Below are 22,516 nucleotides of genomic sequence, written 5' to 3' on the forward strand. Positions count from 1 at the left end.
TGGTGGCCTACATCAACCATCAAGGCAGAACCAAGAATCAGGCAGTGGCTTGAGGCCCGGGAGTTGATTGGGCAGAGCAGCATTTTGAATAGCTGGCAGTGTCTCACATCACTGGAGTGAACAACATTCAGGCAGATTTTCTCAGTTGGAGAAAGACCACGGGGAATGGGAGCTATTGGAGGCAGTGATGTGTCTCATTAACGGAAGATGGGGGGTATCCTGACCAAAGAGAACACCAAGGCATCTTGGTTTTACAGCTGCTGAACAGAACATGGTATGGAAGGAATCTGAGCTCTGGGACTGCCGTGGACTCAAGGGATTCTTCTTGGTTTTCCCTCCATTGCCTCTAGTGGGCAAGGGATTACAGTGTATAGAAAAACATCCAGGCAATGTTATCCTGGTAGCTCCAGAGTGGCCACATCAACCATGCTTCCCAGATCTGATCAACATGGTCATAGATGAGCCCCTGAGCTTCGGCCATCGGTCAACTTTTCCACCAGGGCCCAATATTTTTGGGACAGATGGCTAACTTCTGCGTTGCAGCTTCACTTGTGAGAGGAGATGACTGAGATGGAGGAGATATTCTGAAGCGATTATTTCCACCTTATTGCAAGCTAGGTGATCTTCTACATCCTTGATGTATGTGTGAATTTGGAGGATCTTCGAGTCCTGGTCTGCTGTTGATGGAGTGAAGCCTCAGCCTGTTCAGGCTATGGTGTTGCATATTTTGGCTTTTCTACAGAAAGGTTCTGGTCAAGGGGCTGGCCTTTAACTCTTTGAGAGAGTCCAGGTAGTGACATTGGATTGTCTCAAGGGGTAAGGTGCAAGGGTATCCTCTGTCCACATCCGGATGTTATATGGTTCCTTCAGAGAGCTAAGAACTTGCTCAGATGTGGAACATTTGTCTTTCTTGGAATCTAAATCTAGTCCTCAGAGGACTGTATGAGGCTCGGTTTGAACCATTAAAGAAAACTTTGGTTAAGGACTTTACTCTTAAAGTGGTTTTCTTAGTAGCTATTTGTTCAGCCACGAGAATTTCTGAGCTCCACATGCTGCCATGTTGAGATCCTTTCCTACAGCTGTCTGATTTGGGGGTATCTTTATATATGGTGCCTTTTCTGCCTGAAATAGTCTTAGCATTCCATCTTAGACAGTGAAGCTTCCAGCTTTTCTGGATTTGGATTCCTCTACGTCTCTGATGGGGAGCTTAGGCACTTAGATTGGAGACATGCATTATTGAGGTATCTAAAGGTCACTTATGATTTCCATAGATCGGATCACCTCTTTGTACTGTTGGGCGGGCCAAAGAAGGGAAGTACCTAAGAACATGCCATACTGGGTCAGACCAAGGGTCCATCAAGCCCAGCATCCTGTTTCCAACAGTGGCCAATCCAGGCCATAAGAACCTGGAAAGTACCCAACACCTAAGTCTATTTCATGTTACCATTGCTAATAACATGAAAGTAAGGTGTCTAAGGCTACAGTTGTGCAGTGGCTGAAGGAAGCAATTGCTTTGACTTACAAGTGTAAAGGGCACCTGCTGCTGAGGGGTTTAGGGGTGCACTCAATGTGTTCTCAGGTGCCTTCCTGGACTGAGTCACAACGTGTCTCCACATGAAATTTGCTGCGCGGCTACTGGGAAGTCGTTGCACATTTCTGCTAGGTGTTATTGCTTGAATGTTGGGGCTCCGGCTTCCATCTGCTTTGGTGAGTGTGTTCTACAAGTGGAATTCTCTAGGGCCCCTACCCAAGTTAAGGGGAGCTTAGGTCCATCCCAGGAATCTATACTGCTCTGGGTACATATAGGGAAAGGAAAATTGGTTCTTACCTGTTAATTTTCGTTCCTGTAGAACCACAAATAAGTCCAAAAACCTGCTCATTTACAGAGGGGAAGAGTCTGCTGCTCATACTGTTGCTTTGTATATAGTGCAAAGTTGTTGGAGGTTTTTAATGCTGAACGCTTATGTAAAATTTTGGAAACAAATTTTCCATTGTCTTGTTGGGCAGCTTCACCTTCTGGCACATTGGAGGAGAGGGAGTTTGCTTAGAAGTTTATAGTGTTGCTGTCCTCTTCACTTGCGTACAGGTCAATACTAAGGGACTGCAGGTGGCATGCTGGGTTATGTACAGTATCGGTGAAACTTTCTCTGTCTCCATCTGCGGGCAGGGACCCAAAACGCAGGAATCTGGACGGATCTGTGGTACAAATCCAAATGCAAACCAAGCCTCACGTTTGGATTATCAAAGAAAAAATGTTAACTGTAGCCGCCAACTACTATAAAGGGAATAGGTATCAGATAAAATAGTGCTCAAAAAATATAATCTACAGGCTCTTGACCTCAATGGACTTCAACCAGCATCATCTAACTGACCACACTGTTTGCATATCACTTACTTATTCCCATTTCCTATGTTCTTTTGAACTACCTTACTTACAAAAAAAATTTCTCTATTTCTATATGTTTAATAAGTAGTTTTATCTGTTTAAACAAAAACAACCTGCTCTTTCCACATCAAACAACTTTCCCAACTGCTCAGTATTTATCCCTTCCTGATGTTGACAATGTCTCAGCAATCATTGCCTGCCTCAGGCAAATCAAAGCTTTCTAAAAGGCCATGCACACCTCAAGTAAATTTGAAAAATGGCATATTTTAGCTGAGCTGTGGTACTACAGGAATAAAACTTAACAGGTAAGAACCAATTTTCCTTTCAATGTGGCATATACAACAATGAGCTGCCTGGGGGAGTTGTCAGGAAAAAAAACAAAAAACGTTTTATGACGACATCACAAACCATAGTATAAAATATGCGAAAGAAAACCTTGATAAGCCTGAAACATTTTGGAACGAAGGGCATTGGACTGATGAATTAAAACTTGAACTGTCTAGCCACAACCACATCATACACTGTAAGAAAAAAGGGTGAAACATTTGATGAAAACACCTTGCCAACTGTTAAGCATAGGATAGATCTGTTATGTTTGGGGGTTGTGTGGCAGCCAGTGGCACAAGAAGTATTTTGCAGGTAAAAAGAATGGATTCAACCAAATATCAGCACATCTTACATGTCAATACTGCAGAAATTGAAACTGAAAAGAGGTTGGATATTTCAGCAAGACAACAATCCAAACCATACCTTAAAATTAAACATAACATACCGGTATTTACAGAAAAGAGTATCATGATTTTGCAATAGCCTTCATCATACCAAGACTCATATAGTACTGACTCCTTGGGGAGCTCGGAAACACAGAATATTCAAGGAGACATAAAAATATTTCTCATCTACAACAGTACTGCAAGGAAGAGTGTGAAAAATTCCCAAAAGCTGGCTGCAGCTAATGCATGGAAGCTATTTCTGCCCAAGGAGGCATTACAAAATACCAAATGAAAAGTTGTCCAAACTTTTACACATACCATATTCACTGATTTATTTTCAATCTTAAAATCAGCCAATAGTTATTTTGAATTAAAAATTGCAGAACAATGTCACCGGAGCTGAGGCACTGGTGGGGACTGGTGTTTGAGGAGCGCTCTCCCCCCCTCTGGAGACAGGAAGAAGACATGCCAATGAGCCTGTGCCCGCCCATCCATCACCGAGGGAGCAAGAGCGCGGCAGCCATGCCAGAGGCGCTTGCGTCCGAAGGAGCGCGACAAAAGAGCCTGCCCTAAGTGAGCATTTAACCTCGTTCTAACCATGCAGCTTCAATAATGGAGCTGACACACCCTATTGAAACCTATCTAGGACGGGGACTATTAGGGATGTGAATCGTGTCCTCGATCGTCTTAACGATCGATTTCGGCTGGGAGGGGGAGGGAATCGTATTGTTGCCGTTTGGGGGGTAAAATATCGTGAAAAATCGTTAAAAATCGTTAAAAATCGAAAAATCGAAAAACCGGCACATTAAAACCCCCTAAAACCCACCCCCGACCCTTTAAATTAAATCCCCCACCCAAATAACTTAAATAACCTGCGGGTCCAGCGGCGGTCCGGAACGGCAGCGGTCCGGAACGGGCTCCTGCTCCTGAATCTTGTCGTCTTCAGCCGGCGCCATTTTCCAAAATGGCGCCGAAAAATGGCGGCCATAGACGAAAAAGATTGGACGGCAGGAGGTCCTTCCGGACCCCCGCTGGACTTTTGGCAAGTCTCGTGGGGGTCAGGAGGCCCCCCACAAGCTGGCCAAAAGTTCCTGGAGGTCCAGCGGGGGTCAGGGAGCGATTTCCCGCCGCGAATCGTTTTCGTACGGAAAATGGCGCCGGCAGGAGATCGACTGCAGGAGGTCGTTCAGCGAGGGTTCCGGCGCCTCGCTGAACGACCTCCTGCAGTCGATCTCCTGCCGGCGCCATTTTCCGTACGAAAACGATTCGCGGCGGGAAATCGCTCCCTGACCCCCGCTGGACCTCCAGGAACTTTTGGCCAGCTTGTGGGGGGCCTCCTGACCCCCACGAGACTTGCCAAAAGTCCAGCGGGGGTCCGGAAGGACCTCCTGCCGTCCAATCTTTTTCGTCTATGGCCGCCGCCATTTTTCGGCGCCATTTTGGAAAATGGCGCCGGCTGAAGACGACAAGATTCAGGAGCAGGAGCCCGTTCCGGACCGCTGCCGTTCCGGACCGCCGCTGGACCCGCAGGTTATTTAAGTTATTGGGGGGGGGTTCGGGAGGGTGGGGGATTTAATTTAAAGGGTCGGGGGTGGGTTTTAGGGGGTTTTAGTGTGCCGGCTCACGATTCTAACGATTTATAACGATAAATCGTTAGAATCTGTATTGTATTGTGTTCCATAACGGTTTAAGACAATATTAAAATTATCGGACGATAATTTTAATCGTCCTAAAACGATTCACATCCCTAGGGACTATATGGAAATCTAAGGAGAATCACTAAACACAAGCAAGAAAATGTAAAGTTGATCTTCCCCACGATAAGTAATCTCTTCCTAATTAATGTTTACACTCCTGTTATTAAATGTTCAATCTAAAAAAAAAAAAAATCCCATTGATAAATAACCTGTTAGAGGAATTAAATCCTACTATCTTCTGCATTTTTTAAACCTGGCTGAATGACAAAAATAATGTGCTCTTAAATCAAATTGCTCAATCCAACTATGATGTCATTCACTTCCCTAGGCCTAAATGTAAAGGTGGAGGTCTACTACTAATAATAAAAAACTCAAACTTAAATCTTCCAAGGTAGAGATTAACCCTCCCTATGAGGTGCCAATACTAAAATCACCACAACTATTGCCCCCCTGGAACACTTCAGAAAGACTGCTCACCACTAATTGAATTATTCACTAAAGTGTTTCCTTCACCTAACACCACTCTAAATGTAGGAGACTTTAACATACACGTAGCTAGAACACCAAAAACTACAGCATGTGAAATCTTTTTAGATGCAATGGGATGGTCACAGTTTGCAACCAACCCCACTCATAAAGCAGGGCATAACCTTGACCTAATATGTGCCAATTATAATAATTGTCTAATCAATACAGCCCACAATGTATTGTCCTGGTCTAACCATCAATTAATAAAAGCAGATATAACCCTCCTCAACATAAAGCAAACAAATTTAAAGAATAATCAAAATTTCTCCTTCAGAAAAGAGAGAGAACCGAAAGTACTTGAAGAATCAATTAAAAATAAGCTAATTGATTTTAATCAAGCTAATGCCTCCTCAGCTTTTGACTCCTGGGATAAAATCATCAATGAGATAGCAGATACCCTAAGTCAAGTCCAGTCCAGACAAAAATGTTCCAAAAAAAAAAAAAAAAAGAATACCTCTAAGCAAAAGAAACCATGGTACAGCGAAGAGCTAAGACGCACTAATCAGGCACTAAGAAAAACAGAGAAACAATGGTGGAAATGCCTGTCCACAGAATCTCGAGGAAAATACAGATTCCTCCTAACAAAAGACCATGCCCAGATCAAGAAAGCAAAAAAAGATGACTATGCTAAACAGATTCATGGTTTAATATTTAATTCGAAATTACTTTTTGAAACTGTCAAAAACTTAATCAAGAACCCATCTTCCTCCATCTCGATTAACTACTGCTTTTCAAAGAATGCCTACAATGAATATACCACTTCTTTGTTAGATAAAATCAATAGGTTAAAAACACAATTCTTCACTTGCTTGCCAACAAAAGAACCTAAAGAAAAACATTTGACAGAGTAACTAAACTCAAAATTAACCAAATCATTTCCAAAATTAAGTCTGCTGTTCACCCACTGGACCCAATCCCTGCAAGTTTCCTGAAAATAGTGCACAGTGTAATCACTCCGACAATTGCAACCAAAATCAACCACTTAATATCAGAAGGCTTGGTCCCTGCTGGGGCAAAATAAGCAGTGATCAAACCAATCCTAAAAAATAAAACTGACAGAATTGATGACTGGGACAATTATCGACCAACATCCAACTTGCCTTTTATCGCAAAAGTCCTAAAAAAAAAAAGCAGTGTTATCTCAATTAGAAAAACCACCTAGAAGACAATAATATTCTATATCCAAACCAATTCGGATTCAGAAAATATCGATCAACAGACACTTTACTCATTTCTTTAATGGACCCTATACTACAGGGGTTTGACAATGACAAATCTTATATCCTGGTACTAATTGATTTACAGCAGCCTTCGACACTGTGGACCATACCCTGTTATGCCATCAGTTTAGAAAAATTGGAATAGATGGAAATGTTCTCAAAAAATGGTTCTCTTCCTTCCTAGCAGACAGGACATTCCAAGTCAAACTGGGCAGCCACATATTTGACACCTTCCCAATCGATACAGGTGTCCGTCCCCCGGGTTCAGCACTATCGGCAACACTATTCACCATTTATATGTTCCCTCTGTGTACATTACTAGCGGAAATAGGAATCAACTTCTGCTTAGATGCAGATGACATACAATTCTACATCCCATTTGAAAAAACTGCATGAAGGCAATACAACAGGAACTATCTCAGCTGAAACTAACACTAAACACAAAAAAAACCCCAATCCTGAAATGGTGTGGTTAAGGAGAAACTCCTCTATAGTCAAACCGCCACCTCTAGACCTGGGTCATTTTCACATTACACTCTCAGACCAAGTATGGGACCTAGTAATACAGATTGATGAGAACTTTACAATGAAAAGTCACATAAGCAAATTAAAACTGGATACTCCAACCTGAGCATATTACATCGGTTGAAACCAACCATTACCAACAGGACTTCCTCACTGTTTTACAAACACTTTTTCAAACACAGATTACTGCAACTCCCTATTACTATGCCTACCTTCTGGTCTATTAAAAACCACTACAGTTATTACAAAATGCCTCAGTGAGACTTTTATTAGGGACAAGGAAATTGTCCTCACTGATAACTCTGCCCTGGCTGCCAGTACAATCCAGAATCCATTATAAAGTATTAACACTAATCTTTAATATCATCAACGACATAAACCCCTGCCTGATAGGAGTGACACTTCAACCATACACATCGCAGTGAACACTAAAATCCCAAAACAAAGGACTATTAACTGCCTACAAGTGGAGTACTCAACTAACATAAATAAGAGAGCAAATGTTTTCCATAGTGGGCCTCAAGTTATGGAATTCTATACCAGAGACGTTACGTCTGATAACAGAAAGAAAGACATTCAAACATGAGCTGAAAACCTGGCTCTTCAAAAATGCATATAATCTAACTTAAAATATCAACATGCAGAGAACTACAATATCAGAAACATAGACCATGTTAGAAAAATGAGTGACAAGTAAAGAGAGATGTAAGGTGTGTTAAGACAACTCACTAACAGGCCGATACAGTACAATTGGACGTGCATTTTCGACACGCTAGCTTTACCCCTTATTCAGTAAGGGGTAATAACGCGTCAAAAATGCGCGTCCAACCCCCCGAACCTAATAGCACCCGCAACATGCAAATGCACGTTGATGGCCCTATTAGGTATTCCCGCGCGATTCAGTAAGTAAAATGTGCAGCCAAGCCGCACATTTTATTTTCAGAAATTAGCGCCTACCCCAAGGTAGATGTTAATTTCTGCTGGCGCCGGGGAAGTGCACAGAAAAGCAGTAAAAACTGCTTTTCTGTGCACCCTCCGACTTAATATCATGGCGATATTAAGTCGGAGGTCCTGAAAGTTAAAAAAAAGTAAAGAAAAAAAATTTTGAAATAGGCCCGCGGCTCGCAGGTTGAAAACCGAACACTCAATTTTGCCGGCGTCCAGTTTCCGAACCCGTGGCTGTCAGTGGGCTCGAGAACCAACGCCGGCAAAATTGAGCGTCGACTGTCAAACCTGCTGACAGCTGCCGCTCCTGTCCGAAAAGACGTCCCTAGCGCCTCTTTTTATCGCCGGCCCTAATTTAAATAAATTAAATTACTGAATCGCGTGCACAGGAGAGTGTCCTGTGAAGGTTAACATGTTTTTGATGTTGTGTTGACCTAGAATATGAATGTTGCTTTTGTAAACCGTTATGATCTTCTTTTGGAATGACGGTATATAAAATGCCTAAATAAAAAATAAAAATGTTTAACTTTGATTTAAAAAAAATCTGATTATAAAGCTATAAACTTTTCAATCATTTGGTGTATCTGTTTCTTTTGTGGGCCCTTCATAACACCCAGCAGATCCTCTGTTATTTTAACATTTCTTCCACTTCTGATCATCGGTCCTCAAATTTTTGTTGCTTTAAAATGTACAGGAAGCAGATTACTTCCCATTAATCATACTCATAATCTACTGCTGGCCCGACATGGCACCATGTTTTGAAAACACTGCATCAAGGGTTTCTTTTTTTATAATGCCAACATGTACTTTTGTTTGACACAGTCTCAGTTCTCATAGCATCTATTCAGCAGAGTTGGATTGGGACTTTTTTTGTGTGTGAATGTTTAACTTTGTATCATGTAGAGGTTGTGTTAGCTTCTGTTCATTTAGAGATTCATTGACACATACGATGTGCCTATGGGGTGCCTAAACGTTTGCATACAGCTATAAATATCTTTTCTGTTTTTCAGGGTCCATGTAGATAGTATTTCAAAAGTTACACAGCTTAAGTCCATTAGGAATTTTATTACAGTGTAGAACAAGTACAATATCCCTCTCCCAATCCTTTGATTTGGAGTGGCACTAGGTACACATCCCATTCTAAGTTCTTTGGAGTTTAGCATGCATGTAGTTCAATTTTAGGGAGTTTTTGGCAAGCAAAACAAAATGCTAGATGCCAGGCTTCTAAAAGTGTAAAATTCAAGGAATGAATGAAGGGTTAAAAGTTCACACGGGGGACTCTGAGAACATTTTCTCAGTTATGCAGCAGAGATTCCGGGTTTGGATTTTTTTTTTGCTGGAATAAACTTCCGCTACACGTGATGACTTCTTTTAAGTCTTGTGCACTATACCAAGAGCAGTGGGGGAGAGGAGAGATTGGTGTTAATACCGAAAGGATTTAGGTGCAGTGCTCCCTCAAATTGTTTTTGTGGGCTGTGTGTGCAGAAATTCTCATGTGCAACGTGGTATGCACATTTGTGAAGTGTTCTTTGAACCATTGCTGTGTTTTCCCGTGTGTGTGGGTGTGCAGCTTACAAGGAACATTTAGGTTCCTAAAATCCTCCCCTATGAAAATCGATAGGGCTTGAATGCTTCCCTTTAAGCACCTAAAAAGTGGACAGCTATGGAGAAAGAAAGGTGCCTCAATCAAGGCTTCTAACTTTACGTGACTGTTCAGCTCAAAATTTCCCTAAATGACCCCCACAATTCTTACTGGTACCATAATCAGATCCCCAGAACATTTCTTTAGCATCTTTAGTATAGATATTTTCATCGTGGAACACGTGGAAAGAGGGCTGCACCACAAACACCAGTAAAAGCAATGAGTAGTAGTGCAGTAAGCACCTTGTAAAAGTGTCACATGAAAGAAGCTGGAATTGTTTGTAGTCACACTGTACACAGAACATTAGACAAGTGGCACGTTCTGACAAGCAGTAATTTGTCCCTCCTGATGCAGCACATCTGCGAAACATGTATGGGTTGGGGGACTTAGCTCCTTCAGCAACTATTGTGAACACCACCTCTTTATAATTTAAATCACTTTTGGTTACTAAAAATAATTCCAGCTTCTTCTATGTGACATATATACAAAGTATCTTGAAACTTTGTTTATTGCACTACTCAAGATATTTTCATAGGTAAGAAAACTGAAAAGGTTCTTTTGGAATAAACTTAGTTGCCTCCAATGACTTGAGAAATGATCTGCTGAATGATTCCTTGAAGCATACTGTTCTATAATTATGTTACTTTTTTAATCAACTGATGTTTTGCATATGTTAATCTTGATTAGATTGTAAACTTTATTGAGCAGGGACTGTCTCTTTTGTGTTGCTTGTACAGGGCTGTGTACATGTAATATTGCCATAGAAATGCTTAATAGTAATATACATGATTAGATCTTAGTCTGTCCTCATATGCTTTAGAACGAAGACCACTGACTGTTTTACTAGCCACTCTCTGGACTGGCTCCAACCAATTTATATCCTTATGAAGGTGCGGTCTCCAGAATTGTACACAGTATTCCCAGTGAGGTCTCACCAGGGACCATATAGGGGCAGTATCGCCTCCCTTTTGATGCTGACCAGTCCTCTCCCTATGCAGCCAAGCATCTTTCTGGCTTTTACTATCAGTTTATCCACCTGTTTGGCCACCTTAAGATCATTAGATACAATCACCCCCAGATCCCGCTCTTGCTTTGTGCATTACTCTGCATATTTTAACATTAAAATCTTAGCTACCAGCCCTTAGACCATTCCTCGAGCTTCACTAGATACCTCCTCAAGTTTTCCACACCTTCCTGCCTGACCACCCTGTTACAGATTTTGGTATTTTTGCAAAAAGACAAACCTTTCCTGACAATTATTCCATTATGTCGCTTATAAAAATGTTGAAAAGATCCAGTCCAAGGACCGATCCCTGAGGCACACCACTAGTAACACCTCCCCTCCTTAGAGAAAACTCCATTTACTGCTATCCTTTGTCGCCTACCACTCAGCCAGTTTCTAACCCAGCGGGTCACTCCAGGATCCATACCACAATTTATAAGTCTTTGGTGTGGAACCGTGTCAAAGGCCTTGCTGAAATCCAAGTACACTACATCTAGCACTCTCCCTTGATCCAACTCTGGTGATCCAGTCAAAGAAATTGATCAGGTTTGTCTGACAAGATTTACTTCTGGTAAAACCATAGGGCCAGATTTTCTAACCTATGCGCGGGCGTAGATTTGTGCTCGCAACTCGGCGCACACAAATCTACGCCCGATTTTATAACATGCACGCGCAGCTGCGCGCATGTTACAAAATCCCGGGTCGGCACACACAAGGGGGTGCACACTTGTGCACCTTGCGTGCGCCGAGCCCTAGGGGAGCCCCTATGGCTTTCCCCATTCCCTCTGAGGCAACTTTCCTTTCGCCCTCCCCCCCGCACCTTCCCCTCCCTTCCCCTATCTAACCCGCCCCCCCCCTACCTTTATTATTTAAGTTGTGCCTGCCTCTGGCCATGCCCCCGCCTCTTTTTTCAAGCCCCTGGACATATGCGTGTCCCAGGGCTTGCGCGCGCCGCCGAGCCTATGCAAAATAGGCTCGGCGCGCGCAGGAGCGGGTTTTCGGGGTTACGCGCGTAACCCTTTGAAAATCTGCCCCAAACTACCTCGGATCTTGCAATCTATTGGATTCCAAAAATTGCACTATTTTGTTTTAGCAGCGATTCCATTAGTTTGCTCACACAGAGGTTGGACTAATCGGCCTGTAGTTCTCAGCTTCCTCCTTACTTCCATTTTTATGAATAGGAACCACATCCGCCCGTCTCCAGTCCTCTGGATCTACTCCACACTCTAAAGAAGCATTGAAAAGTTCAGCCAGCGGAGCTGCCAGGATATCTCTAAGTTCCCTTAGTACCCTCTGATGTATCCCATCCGGCCCCATTGCCTTATTTACTTTAAATTTAGTTAGCTTCTCATGAATACACTGTTCAGAAAATTGATTGAGGTTTACTTCACTTCCAGTCTTATTTGTGTTTGCTTTATGTGGTCCTGCTCCAGGCCCTTCCACAGTGAACACGGAACAGAAATATTTGTTAAGCAATTTTGCTTTTTCCTCCTCATCCTCTACATATTCTTCCCCTTCACCTCTGACTCTTGCAATGCCACTTTTGTGCTTCCTTTTAACACTAACATATCTAAAAAAATCAAAAAGACTTGTTCCCCCATTTTACCATATTTGCTGGTTTTTCTTCTATTTGAATTTTTGCATTCCTGATTACTTTCCCAGCTTCTCTTAATTTTTCCGGATATTGTCACCTGTCTTCCTCTTTTTGCAATCTCTTGTAGTTTGTGAACGCTAACCTTTTCTCTTACCTGTTCAGCTTCTTTAGAAAACCATAATGGCTCCTTTAGCTCTCTTCCATGCTGAGGGCTTTTTATTGTAGCTTGGATTTCCTCATTAGTTTTGCCTCTTACAACTTCTCCAAGGGGAAGGCATGTACCTCTCAAGATGCCATCTCCAGGTGAACACCTTGGAGGAGTTTGGACAGCTCTCAGAATCTGAAAGGAAGGTGTCCTGGGGAGCTCAGTCAGGCAAAGGACTGAGGTTGGACTCTGCAGCCAAGGAAATATCCTTAACTCTGGAAAATCATGTCCCTCCTGCCCAGTCGGAGCCTCGGATCGGGGAGCAGGAAAGAGCTTCTGCTGCGTCGAGGTTGCATCCAGATGACTTCATGGTTGACCTTCACTCAGAACATCTGGGTTGTCTGCTGCACACTTCCCTTTACTCCTTGCCCTGCAAAGAATCGGAGCTGTTTTGTTATGGAGGGGCGCTTTGAGTGAGCTATCTTCGGAATCTGTGATTGGCATGCAGGTCCCCCAATCCAAGAGTCTGTGCTTAAATTCACTCTTACTAAACCTTCTATTACCTTAGATACTACCTGAGCAGCTATAGCATTGTTGTCTCACCTGGGGCAAAGTTATCTGAATCACTACAGAATTGTCAATGAGATCTTTCTGGTGTTGCTGTTAAAACTGAGGAATTGTTATTTGATGGTTTTGTTATCGCAGGATAATTTTGGGACTTTAAGGGTCATTTGGTTTTTCAAAATAAAACAGAACCCTTGGAGAATGTGGTTAGGTCTAAGAACATTACACAGAGATCAGTTCCTCCTTTACAGATGTTAAGGAGGTATTTTTGGAAGTCCTGAAGATCCCAGAGAATTTATTACCTCCTAGATCTAAGGCTTATGGCTAAAAATAGTACCACACTAATTCCTCATTATAAGATTCTTTAGATATATTGAATCTAAGAGAATATTTGCAAAAATCTACTGCTGATGAAATCTTTCTATTGACTTGGCTGCTATGTTTTTGATGGACTCAGATTACAGGCTTAGTAATGAAGTTTTTCTTTTCGAATAGATTGGCTCCTTTTTGGGATTTAAAGATTAGTATTTTTCCTGATGTTGTTATTAGTATTTTTCCTGATGTTGTTGTTATTGGCGTTCTACAGTTGGGGACCCTGTTGTAGTTACATTTTCCCTGTAGGTGTGTTTGGTTAAGTTTCAGGGGTGAAATATATATTCTTCGACCCTCAGCTACTTGTAACTCGGGGATAAATGCAGCTTAATGTCTCCAACTCATAGATCTCCATCCTCTGTGGGAGAATGATACTGGCTCATAGTTATAGAATAGTCGTCCTAATCTACCTGGACCATTAATTACTTTATGATGATTTCTTCTCATTCTGAGTAGGTCTTTCTTTATTTAGTGGACTACTGAGATGTATTGCCTATTGATTATTTATTGCATTCTGTAATTTGTTTTTTTTAAATACATCATTCCGTACAAGATTTTTCTTGGTTGTATCTTTGAAAATTCTTTAAAAAATTGGAGGTACATATTAAAAGAGGTGCAGCTTTTGGGCCAGGCATTCTCAAAGCTATACTGACTTCTTCCCACCTGTGTTGGGATGTGGGTAATTTCTCATATGTTCTGCACTGGTGTAGCAGGATGATAATGAAGGAGGAATTTAGTCTTAGCTGTTAACTTCCTTTTCTTGAATTCTGCTACATCAGTCCAGGACCTACCCGGGAAGTCAGTGATTGTGCAGTTCTCCTTGTTTAAAAGTCTTGGGTTTTACAGAAAGTTTTCTCATAAACAGTAGAGCCTGTGTACAATGTATAATTTTTTTCTTCTATATTTTTGAGGTTTAATAGTTTTGGGGTGGTATTTCCTTCTATTGCTTTGACATAAGGATACTTGGCTTTTGCCTCCACTATACCATCATATATATTAATTAACAGGTAAGACTAAATTTCTCCTTTGTCCACATAAAAGTTACCTGGACAAAGGGGGTTATTTTTAAGTAGCCAGTTGTATCCACATAAATATTTTGATTATGGGCCACTTGTGTATAACATACTTTTTTTTTTTAATTCTAATTCTGCCATATTTACTGTCTTCTGCTGTGAAAGAAGATGGAAAAATCTGTAGATGAATGAGACTGACTGCCAGTTGGGCAATGCTTAATGTGTCACTGAAAAAAAAAATCCATGTAAGCCATCACTAGCCTTAAAACGATCATTCCACTTCTGGTACTTGTTTTCTATCAATGATAGAAGAGGATTCTTCATGGAACTGTACTGGTTCAGAAAACATTTCTCAAGTCACTGAAATCTGTGCCCTAAGGCCTGTTTTCCAAGTGCACATGGGGAGGTTTGGTTTGTCGCTGCCTGTTCTGACTTTTCTATGGAGGCCTTCTCTTTTCAGGATTGTCAGTTGGCAACCTTTCATGAGCACTAAAGTTTAAAAATCAAATTTAGCCATGTTAGAAATTCTGCTTGTGAATTAGGATTACAAGATACCAAACACATTTACGTCTAACAATTTTGCTCTTCTTTTTTTCCGTGCGACGTGAATAAATTTGCCTGTGAATAGGAAGATGCTAAAAAGACTTCCTTTTTCCTCTCCGAGCATCACCCAAAGTTGTGGGAGGATGGATGAATGCAGCCTTAGCTCAGTCCTGTTCCTAACCGTAAAGGAAGAGCATGGCGAACCGCCACCGAGTCGCTGCTCGCTCCCGGGGAGGGTTTACCAACAGGAGCCTAGGGCAGTTACATTGCAGTAAAAGTTGTTTTACATCGTCAGCTGTGGTGATGCACCATCTTGTAGAAGCGGGTGCGGGGGGGGGGGGAGCAGCCAGCTGGCCACAGCCCAAGAGTAGCCAGGCATATAAATCCTGCCACTGCTCACCCCACGTTCCTTTTCTTTCTTTGGTATTTTCCTGTGTCATTTTGTCAGGAGCCATTCATCTGCAGGCTTGCATGACATGCGAGCCCTACAACTAGGATACAGTGTATTGCCCTCGTAAGTATGTTAAATACAATGTGTTCCCTTGGAAAGTGAGAGCCTCTACCATTTAAAGCACTGCTTTACTTGTCAGATGTTCTAGATCCACCACAAGGAAGCTGATTGGCTAAAAAGAATCTTTAGAACCAGACTATCTACCGTGTTAACATTAATGTGGTTGGTCGAGAATTGTTTTAAGATTTTTTTTTTGTATTGGATTTGCTGATTTTCTCTACAGCAAAATTGACGTCCCTTGCATTGTAAAAAACTATTTGCTGTTTGGTGCTGGGTTGCTGAGCTGCAGTAAAGTGTTGGTAGTGTAGTTCTGGAAGAGCGGCTGCAAGAACATTCCGATGGTGCCAAAGACGCAGACAAAGACAAAGACCCAAAGAAAGAGACGGTCAATCACCATGGCAACATACTTCCAATCCTCGCTGACCTGGGAAAAGGGGAGAGAAGGGAAATGTTTAGTAGGCCAAAAACAAGAAGCCAGAGGAGATCCACGAGGTTACAGTGCGATACCAAAAAGTTTCAACGTGGATGAATGCAAGCAACTCGTATCTGGATTCAGGTGTTGTTGCACAAACTATAGCAAGAATGCCTCAGGGAGTCAACGTGTCTATTCCTCTGTCTGTGGCCTCCTTATCACAGGCAAAATGTGCTCGATGTGATTTGAGAAGGGTGGGACACTTGCAACTGCTGTGTTTTCACTGGTCTGGCAGCTCTACAAGAACGCAACTCCCACAGCTGTAAGGAGGCATATTCCTTTTGTTTTTATTAAGCCTTTAATTTATAAACACTCTAGTAATACATCAGACGATCAGACCATGTGCGATAGCTGCCATACATTTTTAAAGGTTTAGGTGCCTTTTAACAGGTGAAAACAGCGTTACACGCCCTACATCAGCTACAGCTGGCTAAGGGGATTTTTAGGTGCCTGCAAGTACACAAATACTTCTGGCTGCACAGAGGCATGTTTGGAAACTATATTTTCAAAAATATATACGCTTGCCACTGATGGGTGGCGGTAGATAAATGTAATAAATAAATTGTTTAAAACGCTAAAAGGCATGCACATCCTTTTAGCTGGATAAGTCAATATTCAAACATTATGGAGGTAGGTACCCTGTATTTGATAATCGTCTGGGTTTGTGCGATCTGAGAATAATGTGCACGTATTTGGTAGCTTGGTGGAAGGAGATGGGGAAAGAGGCACTGCGCATGGAATTAAGGATAGGAACTTGTATGGTCATCTACTCAGGATAGCAGAGAACCAAAGAGAAAGAAAAGAAAAAGTGACTTGGAAACAGATTCAAGCACCAACAGCTGAGATGCAGCCTTTAAAATGCAATCTCCCCAGTTAGTTGGATTATTTTTTCATTTAAGCAATATGATCTTTGGGCAAGGAACTGCTCTCTTTTCATCTGTCCAGGTTTCTGCAAGCTGAAGTTGTTTAAAAGGAAGAAAGATACTAAGACTTGATCTGAAAAGCTTCAAACAAATGGAGTCTTTGCATTACTTTCAAAATTAAATTATAGTAAAGCTAACTGCCAATTCAGAAAAGTTCGAGCCTGATTCAAAATGTGAAACTTTTTGTGCTCAACAAAAGATGTTTTTTTGAATTATATTGGGAATGTCTATGTCTAGGAGGCTGGACAGCAGCATCTGAAGTGCGGGACTTACTTTTGCTAACACTGCCCTAACAAAGCATGCAACTATTTGTTTGGACTCACACTCTGGTCGTCATCCTCGCTTTTCATATGATCAGCAATGAAGCGAACGCCATCCACGGCCTTCTCCAGCACACAGTAGCACTGCTTGCCTTGCTTCGCCTGCCTCTCTCGATGGCCATTCGTTGTGTCCGAGGACTCTGGAAACTGCCCACCATACTTCTTCACTGTAGCTTGGTTCACAAAACAGGTGCAGGACTTGGCACCATTTCTCAGATAAAAGCTCCCGCTCGCTCGCTCTTCAGCCTGTCGGCGCTGTCGCAGTCGCTGGCGTGCACAGTTCTGCCGTGGCTGCTTCATAAAGAGCAGCGTGGGAAGCTTGTCCAGGAAGACCACCTTTACCCAGGGCGGCATGGTGTGGGTGGTGGGGGAGCGATGGTGGACATTGAGCACACAGACGCTGGTCACAATGGAGAAGGTTACCAACACCATTGTGAACATAAGGTATTTGCCAACCAAGGGGACATCAAGGGAGGTGGGAGGCACTATCTTTGAGATAAGCAGCAAGAAAACTGTGAGAGCCAGCAGGACGGAGATACAAAGGGTCATTTTCTCCCCACAGTCTGAAGGCAAATAGAAGACCAAGATAGCTAACGATGTGATCAGGATGCAGGGGATAATAAGATTGATGGTGTAGAACAGTGGCTTTCTTCGAATGATAAAGTCATAGGTGATGTCAACATACGTGTAGTCGTCTGGATTTTCATTCCTCCTCCCTGGCAAAGCTATGATGTCCCACTCGCCACTTGGTGTAAAGTCATCTAAACTGGCCACCTCGCTTTTGAGCACAAGATCAATCTCGGTACGGTCGTAAGTCCAGGAACGGAACTTCATTGTACAGTTCTGCTGATCAAAGGGGAAGTGCTTGACCTCGATTTTACAGGCACTCTTGTAAATAGCTGGAGGGAGCCAGAAGATACTTCCATCGTAGGACACCACAGCATTACAGTAGAAGGACACCTCGTACATCCCATCAGCACTAGGCAAAGAGACATAAAAAGCAGCTTAGATATTATAATGGCGCACGGCGTGAGATGCAAAAGTGAATCAGTTTAGAAAACGAGCATTAGCAAACCGAAAATGACCAGTTTGCAAGTTAGTTGAGAAACAAATTGCAAGAATTTAAATAAATGGATAATGATAGAGTTATGCATCTTGAGTATATAACAAGGGGGGTTGTGCAGAACATTTTATACAGGTGTTTACCTGCATTAAAAAACCCTTTGAAAATTAACCCCTCTCTGTCTCCCCCTCAGTGCAGGTAAGAACAAGTTTGCTTACCATAAGTGGTCTTTTCTGTAGATCGCAGGATGAATTAGACATGATCTGTGGGTGACATCAGGTAGCACTGAAAGGAACTGTCTTTCCAAGCTAGTAGAGCTTTGAGATCTACTGAGCATGTGTGGGAACTCCTGTGCATGCATTGCCTCGGAGTCTCCTCAGTGTGTTTCAGAGCCGATAGAGTAGGATAGTTTGCTGTCCAGGGAGAAGGGCGGCCATCTCATGTCTAATTCAGGCTGCTATCTATAGAAAACATCATTTACAGTAAGCAAATTTGCTCTTTTCTGTGGATAAGCAGGGCTGAATTAGTCATGATCTGTGGGGAGCTCCAAGTTGAGGATTGCAGTTTTGCTTAACCAACTCAGACTCCAGATTGAATAGCAGATTATTTGTGAATGAGATGGGGGCAGCACTATGCTGAATGTAGAAGCTACAGTCCAGACAGTAATGGAAGGTGAAAGTATGCACCGATGATCAGGTAGCTACTTTACAGATATCTGTGATTAGAACGTCTCTGAGGTGTGCAATGAAAGTAGCAGCTGCTCAAACCTGGTGAGCCTTGGAAGATCAAATCCAGTGGCAGAATAGCAATGCTAAATGCAGCTTGTAATCCAGTTAGAAAGAGTTATCTTTGTTATGCTTACTCCCAGCTTGTTGGGATTGTATGAAATAAAGAATTGTGATGCTTTCCTGTGAGGCTGAGTATAGCATTTGCATTTTGCCAATGCTCTCTTACAGTCCGATGTGTGAAATGTCTTTTCTCCCTCATATGCATGTGATTTTGGGTAAAAAAGGGAGTGTGATTTTTAAATGGAATGCAGAAACAACTTTTGGCAGGTATTTTGGATGTGTTCTTAGTACTACTTTATTATGAAAAGATTGCAAGTAGGGGGAAGAGTGAACTAGGGCTTGCACTCACTAACCCTTCAAGTGGAAGTAATAGCTACCAAGCATAGATTCTTCCATGTCAGGTATTTCAGATAAGCCATATCTTGCGGTTCAAAGTGAGGTAATGTAAGAGTGGTTAGGACTAAGTTAATGTCCCAAGGAAGATGCATATGAAGCAAGCCTTTCATGAATCTGGATATGAGAGGATGCAGAGAGATTGGTTTATCATTGTCTGATGCATGGTAAGTACTGGGATGTACACGGACTGATGCTACTGCAAGAACAGATTGTGCTAGGGAATAGAAATAGGCCAACAAAAGTCTAGGGCCACAATTGAAAGGGTCTATATGATGAGAATGTCAGCAAGTGGCGTAGCGTTTCCATTTGAAGGAGTAGCTATGTATTGTAGATGGTTTTCTGCAGAAGGATTGATTCTGAAAGGGACCATGTTTCTAAGACTGTGCATTCAACATCCATGCTGTCAGAGGTAGGGAAGGTAGCATGAGATGCATGAGTGCACCTCCTTCTTCCTCTAGGGGAATTGGTGACTTCGAGGATAGTTGAATGAGATACACATACCATGGTTGTCTTGGTCACACTTGTGCGACAAGAATCATTGTGATTTGTTCCCTCATTAATTTTTGCATTGTTTGTGATATGTGGTATCAGAGGAAAAGCATACAGAAGGTCTGTGTTACAGAGTATCAGAAATGCATCCTGGGCTTCTCATAAAGCAGGAGCAGAATTGGTTTCTTAACAGCAACGTTGAAAACTGTACTTACCTTTTCCACAAATTTGGAATTTAAGTCCTCAGGTGGAGAAGTATGGTCCGGTGGCCCTGGAGGCGGGTTGGATGGAATGTCTGTGGAGATACCGGGGAGCTCCCTGGGTAAGTGTTGACTAGACCAAGAAGATTGGTGAGATCAAGGTGAACTCATCCCTACCGGAGATTTCAGGTGGACAGGTGGAATGCCACTAGAAATTGATCTCCTATGACCCGATGAGAAGCCGGGAATGGAGGAGTGCCCAACATGATTCTCTCTGGCAAAGCAGGAATAATTGGATATGCAGGTGGGAAATTAGTTTTTCTGGTACCGGGATGAAGGAAGGAAAGAAGTTTTTAACAATATCTGTAAATCTGTTCCGTGACTTGGTGTTATTTTTGAGCTAGTGTAAGAGGTGGTCCAACTACCGCTGAAACTAGGATAGGTTTACCTGTTCTTGGAGATAGGTTAGAAGAAAGTTGCATAACAGAGCAGTGAGGTTTGGGGAATTGTAGTCAAAAGTCCCTGTGATAACAGCTGTCTTACTAGGAGGGAAGTGGTAATGATGTATGGCAGTCTAAGCTGGCCTCAGTTGTTGAAGCACTATAAGCAGAATAGAATTGTGTTGGTAGTGCCTCTTTTAAAATCTCTTGGGTATATCGTTCCCTTGGATGACCTGCCAGCAGTAGAAGATGCTGCTCTGTTTGTCCTGGTCTTTTTGGAGAGGTTAGATTTTGGTGAAAGGTGCTGATCATCATCTGAGAAGAGCTCTTGCATGGAAATGAATTATTCCAGGATGACTTATATCGATGGATGAGTCAATAGACCTGTTCTGGATGGTAGTGCCTTTGATACTGTAACTCTCCTTACCTCCAAGCGCTCCCAGTGTAGCTTTCTGCAGCATGCTGAATCCTAGGGCCTGGTTGAATCCACCTGCACTTCCTGAAGGCCTTTATAGGTCATGCAGCCAGGATTTCCTGTGGGCACTGACTGACTGATGTCATCACAGCTTCACTATAAAAGCAAACCCAGTATTACCACCCAATGCCTCAGCAACGGGTCTCCTGCTACCCTTTGCCTGCAGTGTGTATTGCCTTGCCTTCTTCCTGCCTTGTCCTGCCTCACTTTGCTGTGTTCCTGCTTTTGTTCAGTCCTACTTGCCTTACCTCTTTCGTCTGCCTTCCTCAGACATTCTTCTGTTGCTGACCCGGACTGCCTTCTGCCCTTTTTGTTCTCTGCTGCCTCAATCTCTGTCTGAACTCATCTCGGCCTCTGCCTGGTGCCCCCAGAACCCAAAGACTCAACCCGACGAGGAGGTGGCTGGTACAGGTGAAGACACCTGTCCTCTGTACCGAGCTTACTGGTATATCTGCTGCTGCCTGTTGAGGCCTGGCTCGTGTTTACATGAGTTATGCAGCATCAACTCAGCAGCAGCCCGACGGCTCACAGCTCCTGTGTGACAGATGATTTGGGCAACAATCATGTGGATGGTTCATGCATTGAGGTAAGCTGTGTTGTTTGCACCATTGCAGGTTTGGCTAGATGAGCCAATGACTTTGCACCAAGGATATCGATGCAGATTGTGTCGAGTGCATCAGTGATGTTTCCATCAATGTGTGCGTCCAGTTCCCATGCGTCGAGTGTCTCGATGCAAGGAGCATCGGATACATCAATGGTATTTGCAACAAGTGGTGCTTCAGTGCATCATGGAACTTTTCTTTGTTGGTGCTTTTTGGATGCAGTGGAGGATTTATGTGTTTTTGGTGCCAGTGCACTTCGATGCCATCGATACTTATGTGTCTATTTTCTGATGCTGCTTTGATTGCTTTTTTTTTTAAGACACTATTTCTTTTTGCACTGAGTGCATCAATGATTTTTAATGCTTTTATTTTGATGGCACTTTTTTGGAGTCCAATAACAGAGATCGCTGAAGACTACAGTTTTTCTGACTCGACTCACTTTGTTCTTCCCTATCTGAGGACTCTGACCTTGAGAAGAGGAGGAGGAATAATGACTCTGTGATGCAGATTTAGTGGAGGAAGCTATCTTTGATGCTCTCGCTCTCTGGGATTGAGGGGACATTTGTCCATAGGCTGCACAATTCGGTTAGAAATGGTCTGGACCTAGGCAGCGATAGCAAAGCTCATGGCCATCTATCTTAGACATAAGGCGACTGCAAGGATAGGCCTTAAAAACTTCTGGTCAGTTTTTTTGACATTTTTTTTCTTTGGTAGTACGGAAAAGTACTCCTTGGGGATCGCTACAAGTAGCAAGAGAAAGATTTCCCCATTTTTTTTTTGTAACTGAGGAGTCAGTCATAGAGAGACTGTTTTAACCATCCGTGTGATAGCATGGACAAAAACAGACTGAGGAGACTCTGAGGTCACGCCCGCATAGGAACTCCTGCACATGCTCAGTAGAGCTCAAAGCTATACTAGCTTAGAGAGATAGTTCTGTTCAGTGATGC

General features: G+C 42.6%; 1 protein-coding gene across 3 annotated transcripts in view; it reads right to left on the bottom strand.

Moving 5' to 3' along the window:
* Positions 1-11,664: 11,664 nt before the first annotated feature.
* Positions 11,665-22,516, bottom strand: part of CHRNB2 (cholinergic receptor nicotinic beta 2 subunit) — a 44,776-nt gene continuing 33,924 nt past the window's right edge. For all 3 annotated transcript variants that reach the window (XM_029580285.1, XM_029580286.1, XM_029580287.1), the window contains 2 exons: positions 17,120-18,095; positions 11,665-15,825 (listed from right to left, as the gene is read on the bottom strand). In XM_029580285.1, the coding sequence (XP_029436145.1) occupies positions 15,655-15,825; positions 17,120-18,095 (1,147 nt within the window). In that variant the 3' untranslated portion in view covers positions 11,665-15,654. The remainder of the gene's footprint in view (positions 15,826-17,119; positions 18,096-22,516) is intronic.

This window comes from Rhinatrema bivittatum, chromosome 16 (genome assembly GCF_901001135.1).
Source record: "Rhinatrema bivittatum chromosome 16, aRhiBiv1.1, whole genome shotgun sequence".
Taxonomy (NCBI): domain Eukaryota; kingdom Metazoa; phylum Chordata; class Amphibia; order Gymnophiona; family Rhinatrematidae; genus Rhinatrema; species Rhinatrema bivittatum.